The sequence below is a fragment of the Thermobia domestica genome, chromosome 8 (assembly GCF_964235325.1).
Source record: "Thermobia domestica chromosome 8, izTheDome1.hap1.1, whole genome shotgun sequence".
NCBI lineage: Eukaryota > Metazoa > Arthropoda > Insecta > Zygentoma > Lepismatidae > Thermobia > Thermobia domestica.
This window is the reverse complement of record NC_137461.1, coordinates 160,586,400-160,613,786: the sequence shown is the minus strand read 5'-3', so window position 1 is coordinate 160,613,786 and position 27,387 is coordinate 160,586,400. Positions and strand designations below refer to the sequence as shown.

Sequence of the window (27,387 nt, the reverse complement as noted above, 5' to 3'; positions counted from 1 at the left end):
AAGGGTTAAGCACATAACCACTAAATGTATGTACTATATATTTTCACACATGAAATATGATTATTTCATGCAATAAGTTGATTTGACTCAGTTTACAAACTGGAAAAAAACATATTTAAGAGCAAGGTTAGAAAAGTTTATTTGAGAGACAAGAATTTTAAGTGAGAATTTCGATTAAGGGGAGAAAATCTTCCAGTTTATAGTTTAAGAAAGATATTTAAATTGATTGATGCTTGAGAGGGGAAAACTTTGAGGCAAACCAATTCTATCGAGATCCTATCTTTGTTTCAAATTTTAAGGAATCTTATTTTCTATTATATTAGGTAATCAAATACGTAGAGTTATTAAAGTAGGGAGAATGTATTAATTTAGTGTATAAAAATATTATACACAGTGTCATGTGTAATATATATATATATATATATATATATATATATATATATATATATATATATATATATATATATATTCCGTAGTGCATATATTTATTTATAACAAGTTGTAATATACCTGCGTTTATTTGTAGTACATTGCATATAAAGGCAACCAAGAATGTTCTGCCGCTTTTTCACCCACTACCTTCGAACATCGACATGTCACCTAAGACATACCAGGAAGATCAAAAATAGTTCCTATCAGCATCGACGACCTTCTGCCTACGTTCTGAAAGGCCATGAATTCCATCGCAATAGAACTTGGTGGGCCATGAAGCGAAGAAAGCGTCAAATGCATTTTGTACCTCTATTAGGGATTTGAACTGGCATCCTCTAAGGTTAATGTTCAGGGAATGGAACCGGTGATAATTGGACTGTGCAATATCCGGAAGTATTGACGGATGTAATAGTGTTTCCCATCCAAGGCGTAGAATGGTGTCGCGGGTCATTCTAGCAATGTGGGGCTTAGCGTTGTCCTGTAACAGGCTCCAGAGTTTTGAGTTTATCTTGAACACGGCTAAACTGCTGACAGTACACAGTTGTAATGATGCTCTGACCAGCTGGTAGCAATTCCCGATGCACGATGTCGCAAGCAGTCCACCAAACACACAGGAGGACCTTCTTCTGGTGCAGTGGTGGTTTCGGCTATTTTGGAACCGGTTCATGGTATGATGATGGTACCGTGGAGCTTCATGCAGGACCCACTTCTTATCACCAAACCCTGTTCAGAGATGGCTCCTTCCTCAGACGAGACAGCAAAGAAATACAGGTTTCAGGTGTCTGCTCGCGTTGCCTTCTAACATAGAGTCAAATCATGGGGACCCATGGAACCAACTTGTAGTGTTTCCCAAGTTGATGGAGGTGCTGCCGAATGCTTTCTTCACTGTGGTACCAGTTAATCACAGTCTGACCACTGTTCGCATCAACTGTTGCCTGAAGATTTTCATTTGGTACATGTGTTGGTTTTCTGGCACATGTTGCGTCTTCGAATGTTTCGTCACCGTCTTAAACTTATTAGATCACTGCTGCACTGTCCGCATAGTCACGACTCCCTTACCAAAGGCCTGGCATATCTTCTGCCCGCTGCAGCGGCGTTTGACCCCAGTTTGAACTCGTACAGCCTACATGCCCTTATGACGCTCGCTGGAGGTTCCATGTTCATTGTATCCTTACGCAAGTTCACGGTATAACGGAACTGCCACAACCAGGTAGTATGTTGGATACATCCAAACCAACACCTGATCTTCTCCTTACCTTCATTCGCATTAGAGCCAATTGAACACATACCTCCACAAAAAGCGACAGAAATTTCTTGGTTACTGTTATATTAAGAAGTAGATATAATTCATGTCTTGCAAGGTGCAATTAAAAAAGGGTAAAACCTCTATTAAATTACATGTCTACCACGTTTGTTAGAGAGTCGGACGCGGTAGACTTGTATTTTAACCATTGAAATTTCCGACGTTATTATGTTAGCCCTCGGATGCTCTACGTATACATGATTGAACATTAATACGAAATTATTGTAGGGATATAGGGAGTAGCTCCTGTCATCGTGTCGCAATACTGTCACCGCATGCTATTCCAAAATATTTCAGAACTAATGTCGCCAGGTTGAACTGGAGGCGAGCTTGGATATCAGCAGGATTTGTGAGATTGGGGGCTAAACTTTCAAATTAAACATTTCTGCATGTAATGCCACAATTACTTCTAACACTTATAACCACTGATACTGACTAACACTACCATTACCACTACCAAACGTTTACTGTACTGAATTGAATGGAAACAACAAAAAACATTAGTGATTATAGACTAGCTAGCCTACCTCATTATTCATATTTTTCTGAGCTTCTCGCTGCATCAAAAAAGTAACATTTTCCGCATGAGTTTTGTAGAAATCTTGATACTTCATCTTTAAGTACATCTGAATACAAAGTCCGCCAACAGTAAGTTCTGTTGATATTCTGTTTCTAACATCTGATTAAAGTTTCCATTACACTAAATACTCATTTAGCATGTGGATTACTGACTGGTATAGCGATAGTATACTGCATTAATTTGATCAACTTTACTGCATCTGCTTTATAGAAAAAAATCTTCTCCGTAACTTAGAATTATTATTATTCTTCCTGTCAAGTGTTAATATTATGAATTTTACAACAAAGAACTTATTGTATAGTTCATTTTCACCGAAATTAAATTTCAAGTTTCATTCTACCTCTGTCAAATCATTAAATGAAAATAATGTGGTTGCCGCGCAATAATACAGACGCAACAACTAGCGCTTAGTAACAATAAAAAAACAGAATTTTTGTAAGTAACTAAACAACAACTCTGTACAACATGTATTATAAGGTAAGAATGGAATATATAATTAATTATAGATACCTTAACATTTAAGCTCGTAGATTTAGTTCATTGGCCTGTACATGTTTAGAACGTATTTCAAACCCGGGCAATACGGGTAGCTTCCAGAAATCTGGTAACCCTACTCGCAACCGCCAACTATAAAATGAACGACGAATGTTCAATTAAATTTACAATTATTATACTAAAATATGTGCCACTTATTTCACTAATACAAATTAATGTAAAAAGTGTCGAAAAACTAACTAAAAACAAAATTTTACTCTGCACTTGTGCAGAGAGGGTCTATCAGTATGTGGTGTTATTTTGTCCAAAGCATGTGTATATAGTGAGTGTAATAAATATATGAGAGAACTCCGAAGTTAGGTGCACGTGAGTTAGTGTATTGAGGTGTATGGCTAACGTATTTAATGGGAGAGATGAATGTGACGAGGTTTTATGGAGTTTGTGGGTGGTAGTGTTATTAAAAAAGTTGCATGTTTAGATAGCTAAACTTCCGTGTGCGGAGATTGATGATGATAAGAGGAACATCAATATTTATCATAGTTGTAAGAAGTTTATGGAATGAGTTGAGTTAAGTTAATTTTAATTTAGCGTCCCTTTCAGCAGCGAGGCTATATGAGACGTGGGCCTACTGATTAACGTGGAATCCGAACCACATGAGTTCCCGCCGGGAATCGAACCCGGGTCTCCCACGCCAAAGACGCGTACGCTAACCGCTTAGCCACGGAGGAGCTCAGAAGTTTATGGAATGAGCATCAGACGTAGTCAATTTAAAAGTCAATCTTCTGAATCAAACGATAGCTGTTACAGCTAAGCATAGCTGGCAGTGACATCTTATGTTGGACATGAAGATTATATGCGTAACAATAACTATGATAGAGTCGTTGGACACGTGCCTCATGGAAACTTAAAATAATAATAATAATAATAATAATAATAATAATAATAATAATAATAATAATAATAATAATAATAATAATAATAATAATAATAATAATAAATAGGTCGATAAAAGTGGATGAAAAATAGCGCAAAATAGCTCAAGACGAAAAATAGCTCAAGACAAACGAAGAGAAAAGTCAATTTTAACAAAGTTGTATATTTAAGTTATTTAACACTACATTACTTTTATTCTAAACACTGCATTAATCAAAGCTGACAGATAGCCCTATTTTCCGGATCGCTCCTCACTTTGATAACCTTAAAAATATATTGGTCTTTCAAGTTGGCTGGAATAACCCACAATCTTAATTAATTGCAGTTATGCTGCACATTATTTTCCATTTCGTCATTTGAAAGTTAGTTTGAAGCTGGGAGTTTCAAAATGACGATGTAAAAGATTTCAGTATTCGTAGTGAAAACAATTATAAAGTCTATATTAATATAATTAAAGTTTTCGAGAAATTATTTTAACTTTTTTTAATTATTAATTTCAGATGACAACAAACTTCATATCCGAGATGATGATGAATTTCTTATGATTTTCTTGCGACCAACAAAGTATTATCCTGAAAGTGCATTTAGTCTCGTAAGTAGTACCTAAACATTAGGTATAGTAGATAGATAAATATGAGTACACCTAAATTACACAATATATTATTCTGTTAATAATATTCAGGGCCGTGGGCCAGTTTTTCTTTCTTTATTTCTTATTCTCTTTCTTTCTTCTTTTTATTTGCTTCAATTACCGAGTCTCTGTTGATATTTAAGTCTCCAATAAATATTTGATTGGCCTATTCTTTCTGGCATTACTGTTAAAAGAACAATTTAGAGTACAAACGTAATTTGCTTAAGATCCTTGCTCCTTTTAATTATAATTAATAATATAGTTTAAAGTTTGAAACCAATGAAAGAAATGACGAATGGCACATACATTTAATGTAATACTTTCTCCAAATGTAAGCCACTACTCATAACACACTTCGTCCAAGATTCACTATATTCTTTCAACTTACGACGATTCAGGTTCCAGAGAAAAGTTGCAACATAAATTTCAAGTTGAAAAGCATTCCACATAGCAAAATTCCATGAATTCATCAGTGGCAGCCTTCGTGTGAACTCCATGTCAGCTTTGTTCTAAAAATGAAGGAAGTGAGTCAAGTGCACATCTTCCTTACATAATTTATACTATACATATACACACTTTATTATCTTCAATCACATACCGTCTTGCATATTACCCTTTTACATTATATTTTTTTCTTTTTTTTCCCTAATTCTCCCTTGTCCAGACGAATGTTTAACACTTTTTCTTTTCTGTTTTTCTCTCCCGACTTCGACTTCCTGATTTTTGACATTCTATCTTTCTTGATTGTGACTCTTTCCCCACTTATTTTCCACATTATATTACTTTACCATACTTATAACTTTGCACACTTTTTATTATCTGTCATAATTATTACATTGTACATTTCAGGCTGTGTAAATTACCGGTAAGTCTTACTCAATGTAAGTTCACGTCGCGTTTTCCGTGTTGAAAGAAGAAGCAGAAGACGAAGTCCATGTAGATGGCCGTGTTACCCAGTCACAGATCCTTTCCTCTTAGTTCATCGACTTCGAAACAATCTAATATGTAGTAGCGCATGATATCTGCAGACAACAATACTACCATGGTCATTTGTTCCACATATGTAGATTGCACGAATGCTACCCTGTAAAAATTCATTATATTGATAATCTCTTTTTCAGTTAGGATATCACTAGTTTTTAATTGAAGAATACCGGGAATCAATTAAGAGTTTTAAAATATGAACATTTTATATTGGTCAATTATTTTCAATAATAATTTAAGAATGTTCGTTGCATCCAATTATTCTACAGCTAAATTAAAGCTAAATTAGCTTTAATTCAGCTAAATTAAATTATCCTACTTGGTTTTTAAGTGACATAGTTAGATTAATTTAAAAAAATCATATCACCATAAGAAATGGAAGCAGGGTTCTCGGGATCCACTTTTTCACTACAATAAATTTAAAGAATTGAGAATTCTTTCTAGAAAAGAAATCTCTAATGCACACAATATATATTTAAACAACTATGAGGCCAATACTATAAATAATTCTAAGACTTTCTGGGCGTATGTTAAGAATAAAAACGGTAATTAGGGAAGTAATATCTTTGATTATGATGGTCAAACTTTGAGAGACATGCTGCTATTGCGTTTATAGCAAATTTTTAAGTGACACACAATAAATCAAGCTACAATCTTATTCCTATGGAGCAACACAATAATTCGGAAATCCTGGATAAATTAAACATTAACTTTATAGAAATCGAAAATGTGGAGAATGCTATTTAAAAACTTAAACCACGGTCATCTTGTGGACCGGACAAAATACCCCATATATCATTAAGGGTAACACTGAAACTGAAACAAAAATACTGAAACATCCCCTACAAGTTATTTTTAACAAGTCAATAGCTTCTTCTACATTTCCTGCGAAATGGAAGATTGGTGAAGTTTGTTCCATTTCCAAAACGGGGTGTTCTACTGACCAAATAAAAAATTATCGACCGGTAACTCTAATATCTGCCTCAACTAAGGTACGAAAAAATTTACACACATGTACGGTCAATAATATATCCCTTTCAACATGGCTTCATGTAAAAGAAATCAACTGTAACCAATCTCTCAGAACTCACACATTTTATAGCTAATCAAATTGATAAAAAGGAACAAGTAGATGTAATTTATACAGATTTCTCCAAGGCGTTCGACGTAATTAATCATGATATACTTCTTAGCAAACTTGTGACATTTAATTTTTTACCGAATCTTCAACAACTTATAGCATTCTATCTTTGCCAACGCAAACATCGCGTTCGATACAAGAATGTTTTAGCTAAGGAATATGACGTAGACTCAGGTGTGCCTCAGGGATCGAACTTAGGACCTATATTATTTATACTATTTGTTAAAGATTTACCACCTGTAATAACATTCCCACAAACTATTGTTTGCTGACGATCTAAAAATCTATCGCAGTATCTCCACTGAATTAGACGCTATTTCTTTGCAAAGTGACATTAATGCTATTTCCCAATGGTGTGAATTAAACAAGTTGCTGCTAAATATTAAAAACTGAAAAGTAGTATCATACAAAAGAAAAATGAACTATGACCGCAATGTGCATACTATTAATTAAACGCCAATTGAGTGGATTATGTTACTGATCTTGGAATCAGTCTGCAGTCAAACCTATCATTTGATATTCATAGTCAACGGAGTAGTTGGGGAGGCCTTTAGGAACCTTGGATTTGTGATGAGATTAGGAAGTGATTTTTCTAACATTAATGTCCTTAAATCATCATACGCTGCCTATGTACGGTCTAAGGTGGAATATGTAGTGATAATATGGGGTTCTAACAGTAAGAAATATATAAATAAAATCAAAAACATTCAAAATAAATTTGTGCACTTTTTGACATATAAAGAAACAGATTTATCCAAAATTTGAGAACTACGAAGGTCTTCGAAACAAATATTCATTACAATCTCTTGAAAGTAGGAGAACTCATTTCATTTTATCTTCCTTACTTAAAATAATTCATAATGCAATAGATTCAGAATATTTATCAGAAATCAAAATTCACGTCCCACATAGAACAAGAAACCCCATAATGGCATATTTCATCTTTCAGCGTAAAGGACTAATGCATTGGACGTATCGCCTGTCAGAAAAATGTTTATATTGTATAATAAGCTTACACAAGGACACCCAGATACAGATAGTTTTAGTTATAAACAAAATTTTCATTCTATATAAATTTGCTATATACTGTACATCGTGCTATAGAGACCTGCACGGGCCGAATTTTTCGGCCCCAGCCCATTCCAGCCCGAATGTACCTAGGCCCGGCCCGGGCCCGAAAAATTTTGGAGAAAATTGAAATGAAATCTTTAAGTTTAACGTCCCACGATTATGCCGGTTAGGCTAAAGGAGACGGTGATAATGAGAAATGACTGAAATGGTGGAATGAAGAAAGTGGGAGGAAACGGGAGAACCCGAGAAAACCCACGAGCACGGTGTTTGTCCACCACAAAGCCCACACGGCGCAAGCTGGGATCGAACCAGGGACCCTAAGCACCGGAGGTGAACGCTCTACCACTGAGCCATCGCGTCCCCAAAGTTTTGGAGATTTTCGGCCCGAGCCCGGCCCGGCCCGGCCCGATAAGTTTTTTAAAAAAAATTCTTGGCCCAAGCCGGCCCGGACCCGATAAATTTTAAAAGTTTTTGACCCGACCCCGGCCCGGTAAATTTTTTTAAAAAATTAGCTCGAGCTCCAATCTCTCTCAAAATTTAGTATTAAACTTGACCTAACCCTCAGAAACATTTTCTAAACTCTGGTTCACAACCTGACGCTTGCCTCCCGAATGGTACCATTGCCTCCTAGAACTTTGCCTGTCATCGAGAGAACAAAAACTCCATTTCCTGCAACAAAAATCTAACTTAATTGATTTTCAGCATAAAGTGAAGATGGTAATATTGTTTAGCGACAGGCAAAACTTTTCCGCCCCTTCTTGTCATATTTTGGGTTCAGTGAAGGTCAAGGTCAGAGTTCAATTTACCGCGCAATGCCTGCAATCCTCTATAGTGAAAGTGGAGCCGCTAAGCAACACAAACTGTAAATAGCTATTGCATGCTTTGTAACATTTTTCATGGGCACACTTCTTCAACGTTTGGCGTTACTCCAATTATCGTTTAACGAAAGTCAATAATTATTAAAGAATTGTTATTAATATGCCCCAGTCCGGTTCAACCTGAAGAGAAATCAGTGTCGGCTCGCCCAAGCCCGGCCCGGCCCAAAGAAATAACAGAGTCGGCCCGCCCAAGCCCGGTCTGTGCAGGTCTCTATCGTGCTATGTGTATTTTAACGTATAAAACGTATATTTTGCTTTCATATTATTATTATATATATAGGCTATAGATGCATTTTAAAGTGTATTACCATACAATGATGGAAAACTGTAATTAGGAATTTGCCTGTTGATTTCCGAAATAAATTAAACACTTTTTATGCTTTTCAAAATATTGAAAAATCACGGAACAATCTTCAAATTTCTCTTCATGTTTTCCTGGTGCTGGACCTATTACTATTCAATAACATAGTCAATGGTGTCGATTTGTTCGTCACTATCGAATACTGGTCGTTAAGTTGACGATGTCATAATTAGTTTGCAAATGTAGCATATTTATTGATGAAGAAAATGTCGAAAAAACACTTTTGATTCTTTCGCTCAAGTATACTTTAAATACCAAAAAATTGCACAAAATAATTTTAATATAATTCTTTCATTTTGATAATATTTTCAAAAACGTAAAACTAAGGGACCGATTAGCAAGGACAGTATCGTCACAAAGGAAAACGGTATATTGAACGGTAAGATATTGAATATTTAAGGCACATAGTATTCATTTACAAACAATGTGGTTAAAGTTTAATTTCTTTCTCTTTAACAGTTTAATTTCTTTGTTTTGTGATTCACAGCTACAACGTTGCATGCAATTTAAGATCAAACATGCTGATCAATTGGAAGGGCTCCTGCCAACTACAATAGAACATGTGTTTAAATCAAATATGGTGAATGTTCTGTGGCACAGAGATCAACATGGAAGAAGATTATTTGTCGTGAATGTTGGAGGTAAGTTTGAGAAATTGTAGGCATCCACCTTATATGTGTTATAATATTGTGTTCAGTATAATAATTATTGTGTTGTAGCATATACCTAAAAATGTGTTTGTTATATTAAACAAAAGGAACTAAGATGAGGCAATATCTATCATTAGAGTACATTAATCAATTAATTACTCAACCTGTTTCTAATGTTAGTTTTACTTAGAAGTTATTTGTCTTCTTTTTATGACTTTTGAGCTGAAGAAACGTGGATAAATCTGATCTTTTAAACTTTGACCTTAATTCATGAATACCACTTGTAAATCTCTAAAAGCAACTTCAGATTTTATTTAGAAATAAAAGGAATAAATGCCATAATAAGGAGAAATGAAAGCTAATAAATTTGATTACAAGAGACAGGAGTTACTATTCATCTATTAGGGCATTGAATTCTGAGAAACTTCGGGTAATTCTAACGCAATGTAATAGTCTAGAAAGGATAAGGGGATAGCTCTAATTCGTTTATATGGACATTCTGTTGAATATGGAAGATGATTGTAATTCTTTTTTAAAATGTTATTAATATCATAACTGTGTTTCCCGGTAAGTATATTTTCCCTTCCATAAGAAAATAAGGGGAAAAAATTAAGTCAGCTACAGACAGTAATGTGGATCAGATTATTTCATATATGAAATGTGTAATATTTGAAGTAAGAAATGCTTCATGCCATTTCATTATAGGTGACCAAGATTTCTTTGATATTATGTAGATCGCATGGAAACCAGAGAATGTTATAGAGTTTAAATGGAATATGGATAGCTCAATGTTAAAGTCACTGTTATCCGTGCAGAAGTTATCAAGTCGTGTTAGTTAGGACTAGCATTATGATTTCAATTCCAGTGTGATGGGTGATGCTATTTTACAGATATCAACTTAGATATGTCTGAATCAAAACTAAAATTTTAACGTAAATTTGGCTCAATCTTAAGAAGTTCTTGTTTTTTTCATCTGAATTTCGTTCATTCTAGCTTTGAAACTGCGTTGCCTTAATTAAAAATAAAGTCTGACCAAAGCAAAACATATTTAATAAATAATAATGTTGCAGTTTCGGAAATAACACAATTATTTATTAAAAGTATTTTGCTTTTGTCAGATTTCACTTTTGTTTTTCGTATGTACTAAATAAAAAAAATGCCTCGGATAAACATGCAATTGTAAATGGCGGCAGATATCTTATAGCCCTTTTGGGAATTTCGGTATAAAAGGCCTTAAACTGGAACCAGAACTCCAGTAACGGTACTGAAGGGAAACCTTTTTGACCATCGAATCACAAGATAGTACGATAAGTTGTTTTCCTTCGAAAAAGAAGCCCATAGGCAATTCCGAGTCTGAGAAGGGTCTATCCATCTGAAGTGGTCCAAAAATGGGGAAAGTGGTTGCTCGACCATCTCCGAAAATTATTGAAATTGAAGTGTGATGAACCTTGTGTATGAAAAGGTCAATAACACTATTCACATTGTCGTATGTACAAGTGTTTCTGAATGGCGGCCATCTTTGTTGTCGGTGGAGTGCCATTTTTTGCATTTGCAAGCGTTTACGAAACTACAGTTACTCAGGACGAACGTATCAGACGAACCCCGAACAAAAACCAATGTTTAGAGGAGAGATTAGGGTACACGAAGAACATATACTCTTCCTTCTAAATAAATATGCAGGGTTGCAAATCAATATATGAAATCACTAGAAAAAATACAGACAATTACACTTTTCAAGGGGCTGTATTTTGGAGTGGCGTAAAGTGGGAGATTCATAAGTTTTGTGCTGAATACTATTGCATGTAAAGAGTCTGTAGAAATATCCACACCTACGATACTACTGACATCGTAGATTTATGGGGGTCCGAAATTTGAAATTTGTGATTTTGATGTCATGTTTGGAGTGAAATATCTCAGGAGAGCAAAGTGCTAAAAAATGCTGCTTAGGCCACAAAGTAATTCTGTATATGAATAAACTATTGCAAAAAAAATCATGACTGATATTGTATGGAGAAAAAAGTGAGGACATGGTAAAAACGCGAGAAAAGCACGCGCGTGACGATGGTCATAGCCCGGGAAAATTTAAATGTTTTGATATGTTTCATGCTAGATCTCAAAAACTACGCATGATTCAGCAATTAGGCCCGCTTTTGCCTGTGTTCAGTTGTGCAAAAGTTTGAGAGTGGCGTTTATTCAATCTTTCTAGCTCCATGATCATTACCACGCCTGTATGATAAGGGGGTTACCTCCCTCTTGCACCCACAACACCCATCGTCGAACTGGACCGCAGTATTAAGGCACTTAATCTATGAACAAAGTATTATTAAAATCCAATCCTAGTTACGGAAGTTACGGATGCGTTACACCTATCTATCCTATCCTGCTGAAAATGACGTATTTGTGGGAAATATTTAAAATGATTGTTGTCTCCCTTCTCTTCTATAGCATTACAGCAATAGCTTTTAGTAGCTGTAATTACAAGACGTTCTCGCAATTATACGATTTAAGCAGTGTTGCAAACCAGCAATCTTTATCATATCTCCGGAACGGTTTGAGATATCGAAGTGCTGTAAACGGCAAAATAATTTACACATCGATTACAAACCATACAAGTAACTGGATATGATACTTAGCGTTTTTTCGAAATAAGGCTTTCGATTTTCAAGCCCTTGTAACTTCGTTCCTATAACTTCGAAACAAGTCATACCATGACCATGGTATCCAACACTAAAGTACTTTCGATGTGCATTATCCTGTACATCTCCGTTATGCTGTATTTGAGTTGGAAGCCTCCGAACTTTGGATGTTTGTGATACTATAACATCATTAGTTTGCAACACTGAATAATAAAAGTGGTATTTTAACTTCATGTTTGACAAGTTAATTTGAAATATGTAATAATCTGACGTAGTATCATTTGAAAGAATATAACTTTATATTGAATTGGCAACACTGTTTGTTGAATCTTTCTGTTTAATACGTACAAAGATTTCCTTCTTCTTGTAGTTGCTTCGTGCAAAGTTTCGCTTTTCTCTCTCTTTTGGTTTGACCGTTATAGCGGATGGTCAAGATAAATTGTCCACTCTGTAGACGTGGCAATGATCATGGAGGTAGAAAGATGGAACAAACGCCACTCTCAAGCTTTTGCACAACTGAACACAAACAAAAGCGGGCCTAATTGCTGAATCATGCGTAGTTTTTGAGATCTAGCATGAAACATATCAAAACATTTAAATTTTTCCGGGCTATGACTATCGTCACGCGCGTGCTTTTCTCGCGTTTTTACCATGTCCTCACTTTTTTCTCCATTTGATATGTCCTGATTTTTTTTTGCAATAGTTTATATTTACATACAGAATTACTTTGTGGCCTAAGCAGCATTTTTTTTTTTTTTTTTTTTTTTTAGCACTTTGCCCTCCTGAGATATTACGCTCCAAACATGACATCAAAATCACAAACTTCAAATTTCGCACCCCCAACAATCTACGATATCATTAGTATCGTAGGTGTGGATATTTCTACAGACCCTTTACATGCAATAGTATTCAGCACAAAACTTATGAATCCCCCACTTTATGCCACTCCAAAATACAGCTCCTTGAAAAGTGTAATTTTCTGTACTTTTCCAAGTGATTTCATGTATTGCTTTGCAACCCTGCATATGTATTTAGAAGGAACAGTATATGTTCTCCGTGTATCCTAGTCTCTCCTCTAAACATTCGTTTTTGTTTGGAGTTTGCCTGATACGTACGTCCTGAGTAACTGTAGTTTTCGTAAACGCTTGCAAATGCAAAAAATGGCACTCCACCGACAACAAAGATGGCCGCCATTCAGAAACACTTGTACATATGACAACGTAAATAGTGTTATTGACCTTATGCACAAGGCTCGTCACACTCAAAGTTTTATAATTTTCGAAGATGATCGAGCAACCACCTCTGGAGCACTTGGTTTGGATTGACCCAGTAGACAGTTTTCACCCAATCATTTTTTTTAAGGGCAAATCGAAAATACACACGTAGTTGAGATGCAAATGACCTCAAATGTTCAATATCATACAACAATACCTTACGTACTTTCAGCAACATAACTAGAAATCAATTAAATCACTTAGGTCCATTGAACTGTCTGACAAGTAAAGGGTCCAAATGGATGAATCGAGTTGCGGGATGAGACTTAGTGCACCTGATAGAGGATGTGAAAATATGTGTATGTGCAAAGTTATAGCGGCTGAGCGCCATAAGAAACGGAGGGGGATTAATTCAAAGTCTTGAAATCTTTCCATTTCAAAAAAAAAAAAAAAAAAAAAAAAACACAGATTTCAAAATGGCAGATTTCAAGATGGCGGCGGAGGTTCGTGATCTACTCTGTCCAGTCTTCTTTCGCCAATATGTGAAACTACCACCGTTTGTATTGTCTATCTTTCACTATTTTTACGAATCAGCAGTTTATTTGATGTATTTCTATAACATAGCATAGCGCTTCTCCCACCAACTTTGACCCCCTCCCCCTTCGTTTCTTATGGCGCTCAGCTGCTATAACTTTGCACATACACGTATTTTCACATTCTCTATCAGGCGCACTATGTCTCATCCCGCAACTCGATTCATCCATTTGGACCCTTTACTTGTGAGGAAAGGGAGTAAAAAACCTAAACAGGGTTACATAACTTGAACTTAGTTTCTCGATAGAACGAGTTCATAGGTGTGGACAAGATACTTATTAGACATTGCATTGTCATATTCCTTTTAAACCTTGGAAAGTCAACTGCAGGAGCCAAAAGAACCACCAATGTTGCGAATGAGGAGGGTAGCATTGATACAAGTGCGATGAGAAAATTGTACAAGTGCGATGAGAGAAGCAAAGAAAAGAAAGACTACAAATTCAAAAACGATTATCTGGAAGCGCTACTAGAGGAAGATCCGTGCTAAGGAACAAAGAAACTGGGCGAGGAGCTTGGAGTTGACCATTTGCCAATCGTTTGAGGTCTGACGTACTTAGCAAGTTTAAGAAAGCAGACAAGTGGATCTCATACGAGTTTACAGAAAGCAATGTAGAGGCTCGTCTGAACGCTTGTGTGTCCCTTACTGCTCAACATAGAGAGAAGTCTTACGGAAAACCGTAGCAAGAGATAAAAAGTGAGTTTACTACGATGGTCCTAAATGTCGAAAGTCATGGGTAAATCTTGGTCAGCCGTCAACTTTTGTCACTAAAAGGAAATATTTTGTTCTGGATCAGATAGATAAAAAGGGCGTGAACCATTACGTTCTGAAGCCTAATGTAACCATCTATGTTGAATGCTACAGCAATCAATTGTTCCGATCGAGTAAAAAAAAAAAAATGAGAAGAAACTACCTTTTACTAGCCAAGGAACGCGACAGGTCAAAGAACTGTTGCATGACAATGCTCGTCCACATATCGCTTTGTCAACAAAAGAAACAATCTTCAATTTGAGCTGGGAAGTTTTCCATATGCTGCTTATTCGCCTGATCTTGCTCCTTTCATGTTATTATTTGTGTAAGTCCCTGCAGCATACACTTTCTTTTCAAACAACGATAATATCAAAACTTGAGACAATTTCATCGCCTCTAAGCCACTTCTTCTTTGAGCAAGGAATGCCTAGACTATTCTATCTGATTTGTGGGATAAAATTGATCGAGTGTTAAGCAAACTACTTTGATAATTAAGATTGTATTTTGTTGCTAAAAAGTGTAATTTTTATTCTCAATACAAAATACTGAAATTCTCAATACATAGCATTTTTCTTTCTCCAAACAGTTTCCTTTCTCACCACAAATGTATTTTCTTGATTTTTCGCTTTATCTTGTCTTGCACAGAAAACATAGTTACACAGGGGTGCCCACAAGGGGGGACTATGACGCAAACTGCGTCATTGAAATATTTGGGGGGGGGGGCTAAATCTATATAAATATGTTTGAGGGGGTGTAAAAATTAATCAAATTTTTTTTTCATGGAAGAACACCTACGGATAGACAATTCAGGGGGGTGCGTCATGGACCTGAGGGGGGGTGGGCACCACTGAGTTACAAATATACCTTCGAGACTCGAGCTAAGCATTCGAGATGTTAAAATGTTCGGCTAATAAACAAAAGACAAGAGCCATGTAGAAGCGTCTAAATTGTGTTAACTCAAATAGAATTGATTAGGAAGAACCTCATGTCACAAAGCTCGGAAGCGTATTCCGAGATAACTAGGAATTGGTGACTGTAATAAGCAGGGTGCGAATTACCGGGGGGGATGAGGGGGATTTTCCCCCTCAATCACATTTTGTTCCCCCCCAAAGAAGCCAGCTGAAGTATCCCCACCGGGGATGCTCGCTTTCCCCCTCAAACTATGCTTAGTATCACTCCAAATTTCACTGATTTTTGTTATTTCTTGTAAATTTAATCTTCTAGCTGTATTTCGAAATGATCGATGTAAACTGTTCAGTTTTGGTCATTTCTACTTACCACCTAATTACCCACTATTTTCAACGTTGTTTAGTAGAACTATATTATTATGACTACGGTTGTTACTTGCAACTGTACCTTCGTACCCTTCAGTTCGTCATCGTTTGTGAATTTGAATGTACTAATTGCGTATAACAAAGCCACATATAGATTTATAAATGTTCTTAGCGGTTGGCCAAGAAGAAGTAAACAAATAGCTTCTTCTACCATACTTGGCAAAGTTCGGATATGTCATATTCATCCTCTATATTTGTATCGATTATCATCTTATTTTAATTTTTGTTATAACATGTTATTTCATTTTCCAGTGTACTCTTTGTTAGCATGTGGTCTTCATTCCCTAGTAGGTTGTGTGTATGCAACTCAAAAGTTGCATTTATTTGTGATAATTAGCATAGTAATCACTGCTTTTACAGTTTACGGAAATGAACTTTTGAAACTGTACTCAAAATCTGAGATATAGGTATTCTCTCGTAAGTATATGTTAACGTACACGCTGGGGGATACGCTCCTAAAGTTCATTCAACGATCCTTCTGATCCTGATGTAAACATTGTAGAATGGTATTACTCCGCCAGTCATCGGATGATTGGCTATCGGTCACCGCTTCTTTTGTGAAGCGCGTGCTTGTACCCTGTCGGCGTTTTGCATATTCCCCGCACGCAGCCATATTGTAAACTGTGATTCGCGCATAAGGTGGGCCAAACCCAGTTTCTACGCATGCGTATTCTCTTTTATTGCATTAATTCAATTTAGTTCTTAGATAGAGTATTGTTTCTGTTATTTCACTGTAAGTAAATTGTATTTCTGGTAATGAGCCTTATAAGCAACAAAAACATTGAAAAACAGCTTACTTGGCAATGGACTATTTTCTTCTGCCACATGGATGCGGCAAGGCTCTTTAACCAATAAAATCAAACAATCACCACGTGTATTTGTTTACATGAGGTACTGAACGTTCCTTGAATGAACTATAGTGAGCAGACATGTTAATGAAGGTGATTCTTAGGTGAATAAGCGAATAATTCAAGATTTGTTTCAGCATTTGTTAATACGACTGGTTCTCTGTGTCATTGTCCGTGTCTGTATAAGCATTTCAACTGGAGCGGGTATTTTTAAAGTTAACCCTTCATTTTTCCATCTTTTCGCTGTACAGTTTGCTGTCCACGCAATTAATGTTGTCTGAAAAACTTCAGTGTAATGTTTTACTTTATTTGAATAACGTAGCCCATAGTGAATCAACTCATCTTCAACCTAACAGTAAAGTAATTTTTAAGTGTTGACTTTCCGTGCCCATCACGGAATCGATATTTGAAGAAAAAAAAAGTCGTGATGAGCACAGCTTTAGCGGGAAGTAGAAGCACAAACTCGAAATTTGAATTGAGAGATTTTAAATATTTGGGCTTCGATTTGACCTTGATGTGAGAAATCGGGTCCAGCAACAATCCATTTCTTATTTGATAGGCTAATATCTAGATTTTCTTAAAAAAAAAAAATGTCCGGTTTAACTGATAATTTTAGTGGTTTTCACAAGACTGAAGTAGGTTTCTTTTCGCAACCTGTATGTATTAATGCAAAGTGGAAGCATTCAATATGAGTGGAAAAATTAACATATGCTTGTGATCATGGCTATCGCTCGAGCCAAATTATTAACTAAATAAACCTTAGAGAGCTACGGGGACAAGAGTGAGTACAACATTAAAACACGTTCAGAAAGGTTTAGTGGGGTGTGTGTATGTCAGACAATATATATGTGCATAGTTATTGTCGGTAGATTTATTAAATTAATAAATCTCTTATTTATTACAGATGTCACACACACACACACACACACACATATATATATATATATATATATATATATATATATATATATATATATATATATATATATATACACTGCTCCACAAAACTTAAGCAACTCGAAGAAAGTGGCAGAAAATAAAACGACACGATCACTGCACCAAGTATAATGAACAAACAGACGGTCCAGATGCACAATGCAACACAAGTGAAGACGAACAATACAGTTAGGATGTACAGGGTGACCAAAAAGTTCAGCACTACGATACCTCAACAGGTGAAGCTGGGTTGTGCGAGGGCATAGGCAGTCAATATGGCATGTAACCACCACGAACAGCTATACAGGCACGACATCTGGCCTCAATGCTGCAAATCAGAGTGTTGATCAAGTCTTGCGGCAGATGGTGCCACTCCTCGAGGAGAGCTGTTTGCAGGTCAGGGAGAGTGTGTGCTGGTTAACTGCGCTGCGCTATTCGCCGCCCAAGAGCATCCCACACATGCTCGATGAGATTCAAGTCCGGCAGGCCATGCAATACGCGTAATGCCTTCGCTCTCCAGATACTCGGACACACGATGTGCACGGTGTGGGTGGGCATTGTCATCCATAAACAGGAAGTCTGGGCCAAATGCTCCGCTGAAATTGCACACATGTGTATTGAGAATTTCATTCAGGTACCGTTGTGCTGTCAAAGTGCCATGTTGCACAATATGGAGGTCCGTTTTCCCGTCCAGCATAATTCCACCCCACACCATAATGGAACCACCGCCATAGGAGGGCCGTTTAGCAATGAAGTTTGGATGATAGCGTGCTCCTGGCTCTCTCCACACTAAAGTCCGATCAGAATCTGACGACAGGTTGAATCTCGACTCATTGGAGAACATGACACGCGCCCACTGGTGTTCCCCCATACAACATGTTCCTGACACCATGTGAAACGCGCACATTTGTGCTCCAGTTTCATGGCACACACAGCTCAGGCCTTTTTGCATACAGTCCTGCTCTATCGAGTCGCCGACGAACAGTTTCACGACTCACGCGTTGTCCTGTAGCCTGAAACAACTCATTGGCCAGGTGAGAGCATGAAGCTTGACGGTTACGTTTGACAGAAATTGTGAGAAATCGGTCCTCGACGGCCGACGTCTTCTTCGGACGGCCTCCTCCATGACGTCTACTGACTTCGCCTCCATTTTGAAAGCGATTGCACAGCCTCCACACAACACTTTTGTTCACGTTGAATTCCTGCGCCACTTCCACTTGCGATCGGCCAAATTCCACCGCCCAATTGTTTGCTCGCGGTCAAAGTCACTCAAATGTCGTCTACCAGCCATTTCAAGGTGTGTACCCCACACAAGAACCACTAACTCAATGCTTGGAGCCTCGGACACTACTGTGCTGTGGTGTACGGCTCATGGCATAAGTTGTTCACCGCGCTTGCAACGATGCTGCTTATGCGATAGAGTGGGTGCTCGACTTGCCTGTGTGTCTCTGTGTATGTGCATGCCACTAAACAGTGTTTGAATGGGCCCCACACGTCACTTATACCACGTTCTCTCGGGTTGCTTAAGTTTTGTGGAGCAGTGTATATAATATGGGGGGTAAGGCGTGTATTGTCTCATTTTGTAATTTGAACCTTCAGACTATGTCCTTTGGCCTAATTTTATCCCCCCCAATATAGATTATCTAATTCGCACACTGGTAATAAGGAGTGTACCTGATCACTTCCCATTTCAGTACAAAAAGCGGAAAATAACAGGCTATTAAGAGGATGGGCTGTAATAAAATTGACAATTTTTACTGCCTCGTCAAGAACTTCTTTTCATTTTGGGGGCATACGGCGTGTATTTAGTTTAGTATATTAATTCGAATGAATATGTTGGATCATGTCTAGCTGGGTATTAGGGGGCGCGGTGGCTCAGTGGTAGAGCGTTCACCTCTGGTGCTTGGGGTCCCGGGTTCGATCCCAGCCCCCGCCAAGTGAACTTTGTGGTGGACAAACACCGTGCTCGTGGGTTTTCTCGGGGTTCTCCCGTTTCCACCCACTTTCTTCATTTCACTCATCTCTCATCACCGCCTCCTTTAGCCTAACCGGCATAACCGAGGGACGTAAAACTCAAAGATTTCATTTCATTTTTTCTAGCTGGGTATTGATAGCTTAAGTCCTTCAAATTGAGAAATATTTTGCGTAAATTTTTCTTTTCTTTTTTTCTTTTCTTTTTTCTTTTTCTTTTTTTTTGTATTCTATTCTTTTCAATTGGTTGAAATCAATGAGCATTACAAATATCCCAGTTGTGAGCAACATGATAAAGTTTACTGAAAATAAAATGACCCGCAGACCCTCTTTAAATTTCTCGCGGATCTCCGGTGTCGCGAACTACATGTTGGGACACACTGATCTAAAAGCAAACAATTCTTAGTTGAAAGTTGGAATGACTCCCAATTTTATCTGGAAGTATTTCTAACAATTTTAATGAAATTTGATAAAAACCAATTTTCAGGTGTTTCAACTCGATTTAGAAGAAACAAGAAAGAAAAATAAAGGAAATAACAGGACCTCCTAAAAACTGGAGGCTTTAGAAATTACGTTGCACATAAGTAACAAACTAGTTGATGAGAAAATTGAAGATTATTAACGCTACTTTGCCTTCTTTGGCAGCCATTTTTCTCATGTCACCCCAAGCGGAGAACTACGTTACTATACGGGTAGTTTTATCTCATTTATTTTGCACATCAGTGTATTCTCGCTCATTCATACTCAAAACCATTACATAGAACAGACTTATTTACGTAATACTATTTTCGTAAGCCTCTAGGGAATATATAGGACATTATGCTGTAAATTTCTTAGTACAAAACGTAGATTATGAACAAGCTCACTTCAAATATCTCGTAATTCCCTGATAACTTCACACTGAAAACAAACTTATATCCTTACTGTAAGTGGTAATTCTACGATTATAGATTTAGAAAATTAATATCAATATTATTCCAATAATGATGTAACAAATTGAATTATATATATATATATATATATATATATATATATATATATATATATATATATATATATATATATATATATATATATACGAGGGTTGGGGCAAAAGTCATGGCAACTATTTTTTTCTTGTGGGTGCGGTTGGAAAATGTGACATATACAGACGAAAGAACAAGGTGTTAACTACATGTGTGGACAATGAATAGCCCTGAAATATCGTAACACACTAATTTATTACGGTAGTATACAGGGCAAGGAGCGTCATTTCAGACTTTGCTTGGGGGGGGGGGGCAAGACCCCTTGATATAAGTAAAATTTCGCATTTTTCACTGATTTACTACTATTCTATTGATAAAATCTATATACATCTCAAACTCAGGGGGGGCAAATGCTCCTCCCTGCCTCTCCTAAATGACGCTCCTGGGCAATATGTCCTTCACAGTGCAAAAGAATGGCAACACAGTACGCATACAGTTGACATGACAAAACCTGGGCCTAAAGACCCTCAAAGTAGTCCCTTGCTACTTGCACCACACGCTGCCAACGATGTGGGAGGCGCTGAATATCATCCGCCTGTGCATTAGCCGCACCATATGTGAATCGGGTCCCCTGTTCGCGCACAGCATTAGCAATGTCCTCACGTGTTGCAAACCGCCTACCACGTAGTAGTTCCTTAATCTTTCGAATGAGATCAAAGTAACATGGCGAAATGTCAGGAGAATACGGTGAGTGCTCCAATTCTTCCCATCTCCAACGTCGCAGTAACTGCCCTACACACTCTGCTTTATGTGGGTTTGTATTGTCGTGCAGGATTATTGCACTGTCCACAAGATCCGGACGTTTCTCCCGAACGCAACGTCGTACCTGTCGCACCAGGAAGTCCCTGTACCTCTGTTCTGCCATGTGGAACAAAGTGGCAAACAATGACACCCCTGAAGTCATACGCGACGATCATCATCAATTTTACTGGAGAGGATTCTGACGGAACTTCTGCCTCCTTGGTGATCCAGCATGCCGCCACTCCGCGGACTGACGTTTCAGTTCTGGTTCGTATGCCCTGGTCCAAAATTTATCGATGGCGATTATTCGTGACAAGAATTGATCGCCGTCCTGTTGCCAGCGTGCAAGGTGGTGGGAGCATATTGCATAGCACATCCACCTTTGAACTTCCGTCAGTGCATGCGGTACCTACCGCGATGCAATTTTGCGTAGTTGTAGCTCATTACGCAATATCCTGTGGACTATGCGTTTCTCGATGCCACTTGCCTCCGCCAACTCCAGTAGCGTCCATCGTCTGTCTTCATCCAGGAGCTTCTCGATGACGGCACGTGCCACGTCAGTCCGCACACTGACAGGTCGCCCCGAACATTACTCATCACTGGTTGACACACGTCCTTGCTGAAACTTTTCTATCCACCGTGCTACTCTTCGGTATGGTAGGGCATAATTCCCAAGGGCTTCCACTAGTTCACTGTGACATTCTATCTCATTTCCCCTGCGGAGAACGGCTATTTTGATGTAAGCGCGCTGTTCAACACGGGTTACTCCCATCTCGCACGACACTCACCAACTAACTGATTTCACAGCCCTCGCTGTGCTACTACCAGCTATTAGAGAGCCATCTGTTGTTCTGCATACACACTATACTTGCAGAACTTCCACACGACACATAGAAGTTTGTGATCCACTCACATATCTGGAAGAAAAAATAGTTGCCACGACTTTTGCCCCAACCCTCGTATGTATATATATATTCCACATAATTTTCACGGAGATATATGTAATTTAAAAAGTTCAATTCTGGTTTTCTATTCGTGTTTCATGTATTTTATTTCAACTTATGTTTCGAATACACTGACTGCGTTCACCTCTCTGATGATGAACGCTTTCAGTGTATTTGAAACGTACATCAAAATAAAAGAAATAAAGCATGAATGAAAAACCAAAAATTTAACTTTTTTTAAAATTATGAATAATATGTTGCTTAAAATTCAAAACAAGGTATACAATGATTTATTTTATAACCGATTAAGATTGACTCTGACAAAACATTTTGTATATCAAAAGTTACAAGTTTATTTTAATAGTATTATTGAAGGCTACGTTCTTGAAGAAGTAATGAGGTCTATCTCATTCGAAATAATTATAATAAAAGTTTATAATTATTTCGAAAGACAATATCTAGAGAATATCTACCTATCATTAGAAGTGACAAATGGCGTTGCTACTTCTATCTATTTTACTCTGCACGATATAAGCATTGCGTCATTAACTTATAAAAAGATAAACAAAATAATTTGGATTCAAAGATTAACCATAGAAATATTCTAGACGTAAATATCATGGTGTGGTTTGTCTCGTTTAGAAGAAAGAAAACAGCAAGAAAAAATCTAGTTTTTTAAAAAGTTTTTATCACGTCTTTTGGAAATATTTTTTATTTAAAGATTTGAAAGGTATATTACCCATGCCCATTCATTCTTTAGAACCCTTGACTAATCTCTAAATTTGTTCTTAAATTCCCGAAATTTTCTTGTACTCAAATGGACTCATTGCTTTGTAGGTGTTTGGGATCCAAAACAAGTGACCGCAGACGAAAGCTTCAAAGCCTTTTACATCTTCCATCAACATGCGATGCTTGAACCAAAGACCCAAATAGCAGGAGTAGTAGTGATTCTAGATTTTGAAGGACTATCCATGAAACAGGTGGTAGCAATCACGCCCTCTTATGCTATGCGACTATTAGAATTTATCCAGGTGAGTTGTGTATAAATGATAGCGACAAGGTTAGGTAACTAGCACATATATGTTTGTATTTATTGATTGAGATGTTAGGAGACGTTATTGTAAAAAATGAATCAAGAAGTTGACTGTAATATAGGGTTATTTTCGGAAAATTTTATTTATAATTGTATGTTTCTCTGTAGTAACATATGGAATAATTTCAGTTTTATTTTTAAATGTAAGGTGGTTTTGTAATTATCATGTTCTTATTTTGTGTTTCTACTTTATTTATCTTAAAGGCCATTATTTTGTTTTAGGATGCTCTTCCCCTTCGTTTGAAGAACGTTCATATTGTAAAACAGCCTTTCCTTTTCAACATGGTTTACCAAATATTCAAGCCTCTCATCAAAGCAAAGCTTAAGAGTAGGGTGAGTACAAGTTATTTAATTAGTGCAGTTCTTTGCATATTTTAACACACAAAATTACAAGTGGAGTATAAGGGAAGTCAATATCGACAATATCTTTCTATTACACTTTGGTCTTCAACAAAACAATGTTGTCTGCTGTTCCTGAAATTGTGGAAGATAATTTCTTAATATTCTTCTTTACTTTACTAGCAGGTTCAGTGCCTGATGATGTCCTTTACACCACTGATAAAGTTGCTATAGAATAACTCTAAGACTAATACGGATGGTAATATTGAGCAATGTAAGAGACATCGGATTTAGATGAACTTTAATAAACCTATTATTAGTTTCTCTGATGTCCAGTCAATATCACGACTCTGATGGAAAATTTTCCTTCAGGAATGTTTTTTTTTCCATAAGTATGAGAAGATTAATGACTTTTTTGTGAGAACTGTTAAAATTAACATGGTAATAATTCGTTGTTTCTTTCCTCAGTTGATTTTGATGAAAACGTGCTCAATACTAGTACTTTTAGTTTGCAGTTTGGCACCAAATAAAACCAGATTGGAGTTTTATCAATTGTCTTAACCTGTTTTCTGGAAAGTTTACTTAGATGAGTAATCTGACCAGGAAAACAGTCAACTCTGTTTCAAAAGCTAATGGCAATATTTAACAAATACTCGTTCATCTTTAAAGTGCGAACTCCAGCCTCCTCATGAAGCTGTCTATCTATCTTTGACTAACTGGATCTTGGAATGCTTAAACTTTTTCAAGATAATTGACTATGAAAATTAGTTTCCTTTATTATTATCATCATCAGAACCGTATTTACGCATGAGCCAACATGGGTCATAGCCCGGGACGGTATGTTTCGTGTCTAAATTTAGTGTCTAGACAATAGTTGAATTACGGACATTAATCAACATCTGAAGGTTAAAGTGAGATATAAAAACAAGGATAAGACTGTAAAAACAAGCGTTTAGAGCAGTGTTTCCCAATATATGATCCGCGGATCTCCTCCTCCGGAGCCGACTAGAGATTAAAAGAGCCATCGGGAAATTTTATTTCTACTAAATATCCTAAGAAGTTCGTAAATATTCCTCGTAATATAAAACATTATATTCTTTCTTTGATAGCACATTTCTTTTTAAAAAATGTGTTAGAAATGTTTTATTAAGTTGCTAACAACTGTAATATTTTTACCGTATATTATCTGGGCTTCAACAAGTTCGAAAGAATAGAATACAAAAAGATAAAGAAAGCAAATCAAAATTACCAACTAAGACTGAAATATTTATGTGCAAAATATATCTCAACATCAAAAACTTAAGTTATTAATCCGCAAGTGATACTGGGTCCTATATCAGATTAATAAACTGGACAGGTAGTGAATTAGTAGAAGTTGAAAGGAAAATTAAGTTCTTAATTCAGCAACATTATTTCAATTCTTGCTTTGGGGTTCAACATTCTCCACCGACATGAGTTTAAATTTTTTTATTAATATATTAGTATATAATCGATTAGAAAATATACTTTTCAAACCCCCGGAGGCGGAGCATTTCCATTCACAATATTTGGCTTAATTGACATGATAATAGTTTTTGGAATATGTCTATTTATAACATTATTGCATTGCCATAAATTATGCATTTAGTCTTGTAGAATTATTATCTTTACTTTATTTCTGTATGACATATATATATATATATATATATATATATATATATATATATATATATATATATATATATATATAAAGTCATGTTTTATTTCATGGAGGCCACAGATTATTAACAGTGGTTACAAGGGTTCACGACATCAGAAAATTGGGAAACGCTGGATAAAAGTTAAAGAGTTGTCAAAGGTGTCTTGTATAGATTGAACTCTACAAGGATTAGAAATGTGAACATTATGAAACGGAAAAGCCATGAGGACGTGTTTGCGAGGTTTAGGAAGAAAAGAAATTTAGGGATTTAGGAATTAGATTTTTGGGCTTTCGGTATCTATGGTACTGTTAGGCCATGACGCATGAAAGATGACGTCCCTCGGTGATTACATTATCCGAGGAAAAAGAAGGAAAAAAGGATTAGGAAAGAAAGGCAGCAGCCTGGGACATATATGTTAGGTACCATCCTGGCATTTGCCTGGTGTAAATGGGGAAAACTCAGAAAAACTTACTCAGGATGGCTGACCCGAAAAATCTTTTACACTTTTTCGACCGTGTGTCTCCACCGGAAATCGAAGGAAAATAGAATACTGGGCATATAGAGAGGACAGGGGAACAGTAATGATAATCGTTATAAGTATTTTCTTATTAATGGCAGGCCATTTGCCGCAAACTAAGAAACTTCCGTGCACCTAAGTCTTCAGCTAACCTCTCGTCTCTATTTTCTGCAGTCCATTAATTGTAGTCAAATTCAGTTCTCACTTTTGTTCCTTCTCTTGTGTCTTCTATCACCCCTCTGATTATACATTTTCTTCTCAGACAATGTTTCTCATTCCTTTCCCATTCTATAGTACTGAACATAGTCCAAAAGAGACACAATAACTGGAATCTACATTATTTGAAATGAAATTAGGCTGTAGTAATGTAATACTAGAAATGTAGGAAGTAAAAGTAAGAGGAAAGAATATATTTATTGATGAAGAATATGGAAGAGGATAATTGAAAATTTTAGGATCATAGTTCTTCTTCTTCTCATTATTATTATTATGAAATGCACTTAATATAGGATCCTATATTTAAAGAATTTCATGAACTGTACGATTTTTTTTTTTTTTTTTTGTTTCTGATGTATTTATTATTATTTTGCTTATTTTAACCATTTTGATCTCATCCATTATATTTCCTAAGATCACATTGTCTAGTAACAAGGAGTTACTGTTCAAAGTAAAAGAGCTATGAATTCAAGTCGGGTCTATCTGAAAAAACATATACAATTGTGTTCGCATTCGAATTCGCACTATTACCGAAAGGATAAAATTGTTGAAAAGAACGTAGACTTGATCTATGTTCCTACAATACTCAGAACCCGGAATGATCTTGAGGAACGCCTTAGTGCTGCTATAAACTTAATTACATTGGTTACTGTTCACAAAATTTAGTTGGAGCTAGATTATCGTCTCGATGGTTCCCACGTAACAGATGGCACTCACGTCGCATGTTCGTAATTCTAATCAACACTACCAAAAACATTTTGTTTATGTAAATACCACGAAAGTTTGAGCAGAATAGTACTTTTGGTGTTAAAGTTATACCCTTCAGATGCTTAGTGTTTCGTTAGTGCCCATTAGTACACTAAACTCCAATTTTAGTGCTTCATTAATAACTTCTAAAGTATGATAGTACTAACGTTAGTGTTTAGTGCACGAATGTGCAATAACGAAGCACTAAACATGTAAAAAGTTTAGTAGCACTTCAGAAGCGTGAGGGGCTAAATTTAGACACATAGCATTTTTCACTTTGTAAAATTCCACCAAATTTAAAAGCACTAATACCCACATATAGTGGAATGGTTATAATATAGTGTAG

The 27,387-nt window shown here is 36.6% G+C and overlaps 1 protein-coding gene across 4 annotated transcripts in view; it reads left to right on the top strand.

The window, feature by feature from the left end:
• LOC145693319 (clavesin-2-like) overlaps window positions 1-27,387 on the top strand; it is an 84,082-nt gene that overhangs the window by 38,885 nt on the left and 17,810 nt on the right. For all 4 annotated transcript variants that reach the window (XM_081769202.1, XM_081769203.1, XM_081769201.1 and 1 more), the window contains exons 3-6: window positions 4,244-4,335; window positions 9,297-9,450; window positions 23,288-23,481; window positions 23,766-23,876. In XM_081769202.1, the coding sequence (XP_081625328.1) occupies window positions 4,244-4,335; window positions 9,297-9,450; window positions 23,288-23,481; window positions 23,766-23,876 (551 nt within the window). The remainder of the gene's footprint in view (window positions 1-4,243; window positions 4,336-9,296; window positions 9,451-23,287; window positions 23,482-23,765; window positions 23,877-27,387) is intronic.